Source organism: Ostrea edulis, chromosome 8 (assembly GCF_947568905.1).
Source record: "Ostrea edulis chromosome 8, xbOstEdul1.1, whole genome shotgun sequence".
Taxonomy (NCBI): Eukaryota; Metazoa; Mollusca; class Bivalvia; order Ostreida; family Ostreidae; genus Ostrea; species Ostrea edulis.
Window position 1 is genome coordinate 68,605,413 of NC_079171.1, and position 13,190 is coordinate 68,618,602.

At 36.9% G+C, this 13,190-nt stretch overlaps 1 protein-coding gene across 4 annotated transcripts in view; it reads left to right on the plus strand.

Annotated features, from left to right (window-relative positions):
- The first annotated feature begins 3,400 nt into the window (after positions 1 to 3,400).
- LOC130046339 (uncharacterized) overlaps positions 3,401 to 13,190 on the plus strand; it is a 79,527-nt gene continuing 69,737 nt past the window's right edge. Inside the window, exons 1-3 of one of the 4 annotated variants that reach the window (XR_008797781.1) lie at positions 3,401 to 4,364; positions 5,589 to 5,918; positions 9,007 to 9,169. Coding sequence is in view for 1 of the 4 variants with exons in the window: in XM_056146701.1 (XP_056002676.1) it covers positions 3,862 to 4,364; positions 5,589 to 5,736 (651 nt within the window). In the remaining 3 variants the exon portion in view is untranslated. Of the gene's footprint in view, positions 4,365 to 5,588; positions 6,268 to 9,006; positions 11,964 to 13,190 lie in introns of those variants that run through there. The other 3 variants (XR_007360389.2, XR_008797780.1, XM_056146701.1) reach the window with 3 other exon arrangements.

The window sequence follows — 13,190 nt, forward strand, 5'->3', positions numbered from 1 at the left end:
TGATACATCTATGACCTTTAGTTTGAAAAATGGCAAATGTGAGACCATTGTCATCAAACTTGGAGACAGACTGGAGTAAATGTTGTCTCTGTCAGATTGATAAAGATGGAGATCTTAAATCTCCTTCAACCCGTTACGAAACGGACAGATAATGATGGGTTCGTTATGATTGCAAGAAATATTCCTATCTTCCATGCGATTCATCAGATGCCAATCAAACTAAACCCGAATCGGTTAGATCAAGGTGGTGGAATAGAGGAAACACTAAGGGAAAACAATGCTAAATATCATCAAAGCTGTAGACTTTCATTTAGCAATAATAAGCTTGAAAGGGCACGCAAACGATCTGCTACAAATATGTCTGATGATGCCCATAGTGTACCTACAAAAAGTAGACGGAGCTCTCTTGAAGATAAAGTATGTTTCTTGTGTGAAAAAGATGCTCCAAAATCTTAATTTCGTCATGCTATGACGATGGTAAATATCATCGATTAAATGAATGTGCCAGAAATTTGAATAACGTTAGATTGATGACCAGATTAAGTGGTGGGGATATAGTTGCTCAAGAACTAAAATATCATCGCTCTTGTCTCACAACCTTTTACAACAGGGAGAGAGCTCGTTTTGCAAGTCAAAGTAGTGCGGAAAAAATGGCAACAAGAGAGAAGGAGGCCCATCCTATCGTCTTTTCAGTGCTTCTTGTCTACATTGTTGAGTCGAAAATAGGTACTGACGGTCCGATGGTTTTTCGCTTGGCTGACCTTGTGAGCCTCTATAATCAAGGTTTGATACAATCGGGAGTAGAAGCGCCACGTATAAAATCCACGAGACTTAAAGACAAGTTGTAGGAAGAGATCCCTGGACTAGAAGCTCACAAAAAAGGTAGGGATATGTTATTAGCCTACAAGGAAGACGTCGGCGAAGCATTATCACAGGTGATGGACTATTCGGAGGCACTGATATTAGCGAACGCAGCAAAGATATTGCGTAAACGTATACTGGAACAGAAAATGCCTTTCAAGGATCTTTCCATGACAGTTGTATTGAAGATTCAATGCCATATCTTTTTGTACAGTTTGTTTGCATGATTGAGCATGGTGCTGATATAAAATCTCAGCTAAGATTTGGTGCTTCGAAAACGGACTTAGCAATGGCACAGCTGCTTCAGTACAACTGCTACGCAAAATACAAAGAAGAGTCAAAACCTTTCAGGCATTCTAAAGACCGTGAGACGCCATTTCCTGTATTTATCGGTATGTCAACTTATTCAAAAACCAGGAAAAAGATATTAGATGAAATGTTTCATGATCGCGGTCTTAGCGTCTCTTATGATAGGGTGCTTGAAATATCTGCTCAACTAAGGGATGCAGCGGTCTCCCAATTTTATACGGAAGGTGTTGTTTGTCCATCAAATCTTAGAAAGAATATGTTCACTACTGCTGCTATGGATAATATTGACCACAATCCATCTTCAACGTCTGCATCAACATCATTTCATGGAACTAGTATATCCATCTTTCAGCATCTAACATCGGATAACAAAGGTGAGGTGCGGGAGAAATTACCAGTAAATTCGAAATCTAAAATGGTTCCAGAACTACCGGACTCATTTACCAACATACAATCAGTTTTTTTCTCTGATAAACACCCTAAGCCTTCGAGAGTTGATAGTCCTGTTTCAGTTCCAAGTTTAAAGCTTCAGCCAGAATATGAATGGTTACAAAAGGTCAGTCTCATTGAATCCGTAAACGAGCATGAGATCAATGTAACATGGTTATCACATTTTGCATCTTAAGGTAGAAGCCCACCTTTTGAAGTTAGTATAACATCTTTGTTACCATTACTCCGGGACCAAGCACACTCAGTTGCAACAATCAGACATGTAATGGATACAATTAGTGATACTGTTGCTATTTTGAATCCTGGTCAGGTCCCAGTGATTGCTGCTGATCAGCCTATCTATGCAACAGCCAAATAAATTCAATGACACAGGCCAGAACGTTATGGTGAAGACAAGTTTATCATGATGTTTGGAGGGTTGCATATTGAGATGTCAGCTTTTAAATCAAGCCATTCACTCTTGCAGGATAGTGGTTGGACTGGTGCTCTTGTAGAGTCTGGGGTAACAACGCCTGGTACAGCTGAATCATTTTTATCTGCTTCCAGTGTTACTCGAACACGCCAAATACACCAGGTAACATCATGCTGTTTATATAAACTTATAATAAATGAGGCCTATGAAAATTATACCAGAGGGAAATGAGAGCAGTCTTTCCAAAGAAGACTGGGTGAAGAAACGTGAAGCGGAAAGTCCACAGTTTCAGTTTTGGAATTTGATCCTTTGTATGGAGTTGGCTATATTTTTGCTGATTCGTTCTTTTCGAGAGGCAGACTGTTTGCTTTACCTACAGTCTCTGCAAGGAGAGTAAGGTGTAATTGTATATAGGATATTTAGTACTGCCTGTTTGTAGTTTTGATGTCCAGTTGTACGCATTTTTACATCAAATGTGCGATTTTCAGTTGCACCTTCAGTATTTCCAATTCACGAATACGGTATGGCCGCCATCTTGAAAAATTATGACCGCGATTTCTAGATATTTGGTGGCTAACGTGCTTTTTTGATAAAATAGTGTCTAAGGATGTTTCATACCAAATTTCATGCTTGCATCACCTACTGAAAGATTGTTAGGGTTATCTGCTTAGCTATATATATACATAACTTTTCATGCACACCAATAGTTTATCTTGGACTCAGAACTTCTTTTGTATACATTATGAATAAAATCTACTCTCACAATTTGGCCCACATAGTTTCATCAAACCCCTGCAAGAAGACGGGGAAATGAGATATTTGTTATTAGAATGTGCATTGTGTAAAAAATGTTGATATACAGATCAAGATATATTACAAATAATTGGGATGCTATTATGAAGGTTACCCATTTGTATGTGTTACTAAAAAATAAATCATATATATTTAAGAATATATATGAATTACAGATACATTAATATATCAAACTTAAAGATCTCTCAAAAGTGGTAGAATGAAGTTTTATGAAAATTCACCAAAATACTATCCATAATACAAGTTTTATGAATATTCAAATAAATGATTATATTAAAACAGAGATTGAAATTTGTCAAAATGAGGAAAATACATAAATCATGTTGGTTTCAGATATTTTGGTGTACTAACATATTTTTTTTTTTTACCTTGACTGAGGTTGAGGCTCAACAAAGGCTTAGCTTAATATTAATAACGTTTAATATTTGTCTTAGTTGTCAATTTTTTTTCCAGATTTTATCTTTTTAATTAATTAAAGAATTAGATCTGTAAATTGTGAGGGAAAAGATATTGTCGATATATTTCGACAAAAAATATCTATTATGTATATAATAACATTGATGGCGAAACTTTTTCCTTATATTATTTATATTAGTTAGTACCGGGTAACCCGTATTGTACCTCTGAACATTAAACCCCGTCGGGAACCCCTATTCAACATTAGCACAGTTTGTATCTGAACCAATGAAAACTTGTGTATAGATCACGTGTCTACTTCTGTTAGAAAGTTTTGATTGTTTGGACTTGTAGAAAGCGTGTTGAAATTTGAGAAATCCAGTAATTTTTATAGTTTGTGCATTGGAGATTTGCACTAAGTGTAAGTGACTTGCAGTTTTGTTTTGTTAACTAGTACATGTTAACATCCTCGTGGGTTGAATCATTGGTACAGAAACTTTGTGCACTCGTTCAGCAGACGCGTCGCGTCAGTGACGATGGCGGATTAAACGTGCAAGGCGATAGTGATAGGACATTCATATGTGCGCCGTTTGGATGTTTATTTGCAACGTCACAACATAATGAACTTACGTTTGGACAACGAAAAATTCCAAGTTTCATTACGGGGAAAGGGAGGTTTATGTCTTAGACATATTCGTTTCAATGCAAAAATTCTGCACTTTGACACAACCCCCGATATATGTTTCATGCATATCGGTGAAAATGACATATCGCCCCGTAGCGAACCAGGGAAAATTTCAGAGGACATTTTTTCGCAGACTTGTTATCTGCGCGACGGAGTTGGCGTAAAACAAGTTATCGTTTGCCAGTTGTTGCGTCGGCTGCCATATGCGTCCTGTCCACGGTTTAACGAGATGGTACAGTCAGTGAACCACTTGCTGAAAGAAAAGTTATCGGACGTACAAGGGATTGTGTTTTGGCCACACCGTGGATTCTGGGAGTCACTGTCATACATCTGCCCAGATGGAGTACACCTGCTATGTACTCAAGCCAATGATCAGTCCATGAGGAAGTTTCTGTGGAGTATAAGCAACGCTATAATTATTAACGCCAAATATCTCAGGTCAGTATAAACACATCAAAAATTAAATGCAAACTTGAGTTATTTTAGGCCTTGCCTATGTAGGCCATGGTTGTTATTGGTGTTTGAAACACTTTAAAAAAGCATTCTTCAATATCTTCAAAGAAACATTGGGTATAATGTTTATTTAAATAATTACAAAGAAGCAGTCGGTATACTGTTTCATTATTAGTAGCAACATTCAGTATAATGTTTACATATTACCAAGAAGCATTCAGTATAATGTTTCATTATTGCAAGAAAACATTCAGTATAATGTTTTCAGAATTACCAAGAAGCATTCAGTATAAGGTTTACATAATTATCAGGAAGCATTCAATATAATGTTTCATTATTGCAAGGAAACATTCAGTATAATGTTTACATAATTACCAAGAAGCATTCAGTATAATGTTTCATTATTGCAAGGAAACATTCAGTATAATGTTTACATAATTACCAAGAAGCATTCAGTATAATGTTTGCATAATTACCAGGAAGCATTCAGTATAATGGTTCATTATTGCAAGGAAACATTCAGTATAATGTTTACATACTTACCCAGACACATTCAGTATAATGTTTACATAATTACCAGGAAGCATTCAGTATAATGTGTCATTATTGCACGGAAACATTTAGAGTGTGGTTGCAGAGTTATATAGATATAAACTATATATCTGTCTATATTTTAAAGTAGCAACAGGGCAGAGTGCAAGGCCTGTGCTATAGAGATATATAAAATGCAATGTCTATTACACTGAGAGGCATTTTAGTATGATATTCCATTGTTATCAATCAACATAAGTATGATTTAAAATTAGGGAAAGGTTAACGGTATGACGCTACTATTACTACATATTTCCCTGACACCTACTTATGGTACTATATTTATATTCTTTGATAACTAAAAACAGCCTCCAGATTTGACATTTAGTTTCTTTCTATCAAGTTATATTATATTATCTATATATTATTGTGCCTAGAGATGTTCTTTGGGTTATTGAATTTCTGTCAAATTCAGTTATCATAGCCCTTGTTGCGATGTACAAGTCCATTTTATTATACAGGCGAACTGTTTATATCTATGCTGGATGTCATGTGGTATACTGTTTGGTGTTTACAGTAGTATTAGTTTGCCAACTGTCTCACTCATCAAGTTTGTTGGAAGTTGACATGCCCCTTTTTCCTTGATGCCCATATTTACTGTTGTTAATTATGTTTTAGCAAACATGCCAAAGGGCAAAGCCACTTCAAGGAAGCGACCAGCTTCACCCCGGCCCGCTCCAAAGAAGTCCAGTCGTCACAGTGTAGCACCACACAACCCGTCTGTGGAACAAGAGCCTGCAGAGTTGACACCCACCATAGACTATGAAAAACTGGCGAGACACATCGTCCAGGAGCAAGCACGGGCCCAAAATGCAAACGTTCCCTCAGAACAGACGTCTCCCAATTCACGGCACCAAATGGATGGGACTTGCTAGGACATACCCACCACTTCCAACCAAGCCATTTCGAGTGACAATGTCACCACCATCCTTGACGCAGTATTTCAGGGTGAGTCAGCACGCAATCTCACACCCATTACAATCAGTGATAACATACCCTTAGGGGCTACAGTCCCTATGAAAACCAAGTGCAAAATCTGGGCCAATGAATTTATTGACCTCAGAACACTACTGCCCAATTATACAGATGATCCCCTTTCAATCACCATACAGGCAGGGAAAATTGATGTAGAGCAGAGCCAAAAACAAAAGTATCCGCTCTCCATCAACCAGTGGAATGATGCTTTTATAACATTTATGTCCATATACCTTCAGAGATATCCAGCGGAGGCATGCAGTCTCCTAAAGTACTGTGCATACATCAGGGAGATTAACAGATTGCATGTTGACGAGGCATGGCGGGGATATGATGAAACTTTTCGCAAGTTAAGAGAGACCTCCTTACTTCCATGGCAGCAGCCAGTACCGGAACTGAGGTTGCGGGTTGCTGCCATGGGACCAAAATTCTCAGATAAGTCCCATCTCCCATATGCTAAGAAGTCTAATTTTCGTCCCCAAAAGGTGTGTTTCGCCTACAACCGGGGTGATACATGTTCAGTCTTCCCATGTAAATATGTCCATGTGTGTCAGAATGTGGCAATAGACATCCCAGAACAAAGTGTTTTGCTAAACCCAAGCCCCAGCCACACCAACCATTCCGTACCTCTTCCAATCCCAGTAAAACCAGCAATACTACGTAAGGAGCTACTAGGTTATGATTCAAATAAATCACAATACTTAGTTGAGGGATTTTGTAGAGGGTTTAGGTTAGGTTGTGTAGGCGCACCCTCGCAGTTGTGTTAAGTAGGGCCATATAAATATGTCAGGAAAAAAGCGTCAATAAACAGATCAATTTGTGACAAATTCTGTAAACACAGCCCTTTTATACAAAAACAATATGTATATATCATTAAGTGCATATTGACCTCTTATACATTTTTCACCAGACCGACAGTCTCTACATCAACTCTGTATCACGTGATCAATCATCAAGATAAAAACGTATCGTGTATGTATAAATCGTTAAATTGGCACGATATCCAGATATCAATGCAAGTTGAAGTTAATATAACTTCAAAGCATATCAATTTCTTAATTTGAAAAGTGCTGAGAGCAAGTTTATTGTGACTTGTAACATGTCTAATTTTTGTATTGAATATGCAAGATGCAGCGATTTTTAGACATACGAAGTTGAATCTAGCCTGAAAAACATATTTTCTGTTGAAGCCAGAACTTGGTCCCCTAACTTTGTTCTGGCACTGAAGTTCACATGTCACATAAATCAAACATCTTTCACTTAAAAACCTCGGGGTGTCGTGCCAATAATGAAATTTTTATGTACGGAAACCCTGTTTATGCAAATGAGTCTATTGTGAAAGTAACTATACGTGTAGATTAGGGGCGATATCAAGATCACAATATAATATGGATATTACTTTAGCATGTATGCTATATAAAGAAGAAATTGAAACTTTTTCAATATCAAAGAGAATTAATATAACCCATTTGACAGAAACTTTTACGCGATTGCAGTTTACCATTTGACAGAGGTGGTAAATAACGAAACAATATTTTGACATTTCCAAACACAAAAGGACTGTAGATATGTACGTCATGACCTTCGTCGTGACGTATTTTTCATTGTGACGTCGTGCAATATGCCAGTGCGGTAAAGTATATTTATGTACAGCACTGGTATTAAACAATTTATGGGGAAAGACTTAACTCAACCGCGCTTGGGATCTTCACCACAGAATCATAAGTCAACTAGGGACCATGTGGAGGCCATTAATGAGTACATATTGAAAGAAATACAAGCACAACGAATAGCAGGCCCCTTTGATGATCCGCCTTTAACAAATTTTGTTACATCACCATTAGGCATTGTTCCCAAATCAGAAGTAGGTAAATATAGAGTAATTCATGACTTATCATTCCCCGAAGGTCAGTCAGTTAATACATACATTCCTCGTGAAAATTCCAAAGTTCAATATGATACAATAGACAAAGTTATTTCACTAGTACAATATTTTGGGCGGGGGGCTTTTATGGCAAAATCTGACATTAAGGATGCTTTCCGCATAGTGCCCATACATCCATCAGACTATCATCTTGGGTTTACCTGGAAAAGTAAATATTATTATGACCGCTGCCTCCCCATGGGAGCCAGTAGCTCATGCAAAATATTTGAGGAGTTTAGTCAGGCTCTGGTTTGGATCATACTCAACAGATATCATGCATCGGGGATATCCCATATCCTTGATGATTTCTTTTTCATTTCATCCAGTGTCGAAAAATGTCGGGAGGACTTATCACGGTTCCTTTTTTGTGTAACCAGGTTAATATACCTATCAATATGGCCAAAACTGTTGCCCCTACAACACAGTTAATTATATATGGCATCGAAGTTGATTCTCTCGTCATGGAATGTAGGTTGCCCAGGAGAAAATTATAAAAAATTAGCATCAAGCTCAGTGATTTCTGTCATCGGAAGAATGTACACCTATGTGAATTACAATCCCTTATAGGCTTGTTAAATTTTGCTTGTACCTGGCACAGGTAGGGCTTTCTTGCAACGCCTTATCGATTTAACTTGTAATATCTCAAACCCCTTCCATTTTGTTTATCTCACCAAAGAGGCACGTGTTGACCTAAGTATGTGGTTCCAGTTCATCTCGCACTTCAATGGAAAATCAGTTTCCCTCCCTTAACAATGTGACTCCTCTGATTACATAAGTCTGTACACGGATGCGTCAGGGTCAATTGGATTTGCGGCAGTGTTGGGATCTCACTGGTTTGCGCAGTCTTGGTCGAAAGAACTTGATCATTTCCAGATTGCAATTAAGGAACTCTTTCCCATTGTCTTGGCTTTAGAAATATGGGGAGGACAACTACAAAATAGAAGGATTCTTTTTCTAACCGACAACATGTCAATAGTACAAATCATTAACAAACAATCTAGCAAAGACAAAACTATCATGATACTTATCAAGAGGCTAGTGCTTGTTGGCCTTTACAACAATATTCACTTCAAAGCCAAACATATTAGGGGGAAATTGAATGTAATTGCAGACAAGCTATCTCGTTTTCAATTCCAGGCAGCTTGGCAGCTAGCACCGGATCTGGAGGAATGTCAGATACTCATCCCACACTCTCTTCTACACATTTAGCACATGGAGCACGGACACTTATCAGCATCCTTGGCATTATCAACTCAATTAGCGTACCGGCGATCATGGCAACTCTTGCAAACATTTCAAGGTCAGATAGCTTTACCCTTGCGTGTGGTTGACATATCCAACTTTATACTCCACTTGCATTCATCCCATTTTAGTGCAAGTACAGTTTCTTCCCATTTTTCTGCCATAGGTTATGTACACAAGATACTTGCATTACCGGACCCTACACAGCTGTTTATTGTGAAAAAGATACTAAGGGGTTATCACAGGTTGTCTCCCACAGTGGATTCACGCCTGCCAATTGCCAGATATATCTTGCTTCAGATTATCAAGGCTATACCCCACACCATTTCTGTTTTGGATTATCGTATCATGTTAGAAGCCCTTTTCTCTATTTGTTTTCATGCTTTCCTTAGATTGGTGAGGTCACAGTAAAACAAGGCATTACATCAGATAAAGTCATTCACCTTCAAGATGTAGAGTTTCAATACAATGGTTCCATTCCCTCCAGAGTGCAATTAGTATTGCGCTATTTCAAAACCCAAAAAATGAATAAGCCTGTCACAATTTGTGTAGAGGGCTTCCCCACACTGGACCATTGCCCCGTCAAATCATTACACCGTTATCTGTCGCATTCAGGTCATACATCTGGTCCACTTTTTCAATATAGAGATGGTTCTCCGATTACGTACAATTATGTTTCCAAAGAACTTTCAAACATCATTAAGTATGTGAGTCTCAATCCTGCACTATACAAAGGTCACAGTTTTCGCATTGGGGCAGCAACATATGCAGCACAAAAAAGGTACTCGGAGAATTATATCCAACAATTAGGTCGCTGGAACAATAATGCCTTGAAACGCTATATTCGCATACCTACACTTTCTCTTTGATCACTTCACCTCTCCTGAATCAGCCCATTCGTTGGTGAAGTTCAAATATTTTATGCAGGTCCGTGTTTAACTGCTGCATCAAGTTGTTGGCTCATTTCACTCATTGCCTGTACCCGGTTTCTTTCTATACAGGCCCATTTTTCACCATATATAACTTTTACCAAAAATGCCAGTGTCCTACTACCCAAAAAATGGGGTTTACCATGCACGTCAGTGTTTAAGTGTCGCAATTATGAGGTCATTATGCAGGTCAGTGTTTAACCGCTGCAACAACGGGGGTTACCATGCAGGTCAGTGTTTAACTGCTGCAAGAATGGGGTCACCATGCAGGTCAGTATTTAACTGCTGCAACAATGGGGTCACCATGCAGGTCAATGTTTAACTGCTGTAACAACGGGGGCTACCATGCAGGTCAGTTTTTAACTGCTGTGGAAAAAACCCCAATCCATTTCCCTTCCCACTTTAAAGTACCTGTTTTAGGCATATTTGCGTGCTGACTCACCAACAGGGTCCAACCATTAATTACCTCCGTTATGGTTGAATTGTAGTTAAGTTTTTCACAACTTATGTATATAAATGTTTGAATTTGTTACACAATTTACAAGACAGCTCACCTTGGATGGCTCTGAATATGATTTGTTAATCATATCTTTGGCCCTTTTTGTTCGCCATCTTTTTGCTTGTTGTACACTTTGGAACAAGTTTCCAAGGTCTGTATTTTAACTAGTCATTGTTTGTTATTTGTGATAATCATGTATGGGGAAAATCAGGACAGATGTGTTGAAATCCTATGTAATTACATTGTATGTATCTACTGATTTTCCCCTGGTTGAACTGGTCAGTACCATATTTATCTGTGAAATTATCTATATGGGAGAAATCAGAAATGATGGGTTTATATATTGTGCAAGATTATGACAGTGTCTGTGGATCGCTGATGTCCCCCCTTCTTTGTATTAACCTTTATCTTCGTCATTTGTTGTCTAAAATAAATGACATATTTCATTCTCATACAGTTTTACAGTGTTGATTTTTAAAGCAAAAACAAGCTTCGGTGAGCTGTCCTCTTGAAAAGGAAATAGTATGAGACATAAAATATATAGTATGTATATAATAACATTTATGGCGAAACTTTTTCCTTATATTATTTATATTAGTTAGTACCGGGTAACTCGCATTGTACCTCTGAACATTAAACCCCGTCGGGAACCCCTATTCAACATTAGCACAGTTTGTATCTGAACCAATGAAAACTTGTGTATAGATCACGTGTCTACTTCTGTTAGAAAGTTTTGATTGTTTGGACTTGTAGAAAGCGTGTTGAAATTTGAGAAATCCAGTAACCCACCACCTCCCCATCTTAAATTCCACCTATATATATAAAAATGTAGCTTAATTATTCGTCATCTTATTGTAGCCCTTTTTGTTCGCCATCTTTTTGCTTGTTGTACACTTTGGAACAAGTTTCCAAGGTCTGTATTTTAACTAGTCATTGTTTGTTATTTGTGATAATCATGTATGGGGAAAATCAGTAGATACATACAATGTAATAACATAGGATTTCAACACATCTGTCCTGATTTTCCCCTGGTTGAACTGGTCAGTACCATATTTATTTGTGAAATTATCTATATGGGGGTAATCAGAAATGATGGGTTGATATATTGTGCAAGATTATGACAGTGTTCGTGGATCGCTGATTTCCCCCCTTCTTTGTATAAACCTTTATCTTCGTCATTTGTTGTCTAAAATAAATGACATATTTCATTCTCATACACTTTTACAGTGTTGATTTTTAAAGTAAAAACAAGCTTAGGTGAGCTATCCTCTTGAAAAGGAAATAGTATGAGACATAAATAGATATCATGATATATTGGGTTTTAACGTTTGCTGGTTTCTTTATAATTTATTTTGTTTTATTTTGAGGAAAGAAAATGTAGATTTCATTTTTTTTAAACGTAAGATTAAAGCAAAATTAAAGATTTTGACTTTTTTCTTTATAATTGCTAGAAAAAAAAAATTGACTTTTCTTTTGAATGTTTGATGAATCCTGTCATATACTTTTTTTGCAAATACTTTAATTTCTGAACATTATATGCTTCCAGAAAGTATTAAACAATCGATACTTTAGTAAATGTACATGTGCATTGATGTATCAAATTGAACCCATCTGCATCACAAAATATCAACGTATTGTTACACCCTCATTGAGAACCACTGAGCCAATTTCAATCAAACTTGGAACAGTAAAGGTGGTCCTATGAAAGAGACTTTTTAACAGGATGGGTGTCCTACAAAATCTATCAGAACTACAATTTGTGATATTACTATACAAGCATCCTGAAATGTATAGGGGTACAGTAGGAAACTTGTCAAGTTTTTTAAAAGGAAAAATTAAAGCAAAACATGTGCATGTGTGAAGTAATGGCTTTCAGTAACAATACAGAGGTTTTGAAATGGACAGAAAGCCTACAATGATGCTGAAATGTTTTGGAATCCAAGTAATATAGATACACACTGATATCATCCAGAATGAATCAAGCATCCATCAGTTTTTGAGGATTAGTTGCAAAGACATGTAAATGATTAAGTATTTTCAACATAATATAGAAAATATACTCAGAATAGATTTCTTATACATATCTATTGTTGGATATTTCCATATGCCAAATCCATTCTCAAGATTCTATCAACATGGGAATGTAATTTGTTCTTTGCTTCAAGCCTCTTCTTTATATCCCCTTAACATGTGGATAGTTTTATAAAAATTACTTTGACTGTGGTCATTTTTTGACTTCATTCACAAGAATATTTTTCTGAAACATTGAAAAAAGGAAGCATACTATTCTTATGTATTTAAGAATATGTCTTGTTCAGGTGTTATGTGTACTGATTGTGGGATACAATTGTGCTTAATTAAAGAATTAAGCACATTTGCCGACATGATATGCGCTTACAGTTAAAACAAGTTTAGTTTGGAAAAACATAATATAACCTATGATATAACCTGCATATGTATACACGTTTAGAAGTTATTATGATGAAGTAGGATAAAACCATGTTACATCAAACTGAAGAAAAAAGCCAACCAAAATAATAAATATTATCGTTATATAAAAGATATGTAAATAAAAAAAAACTCTAAAGTTTCGAATCATCCGCAGCTCACAAGTTGGCGAAAAAAATAAACGTCTTAACCATATACAATGT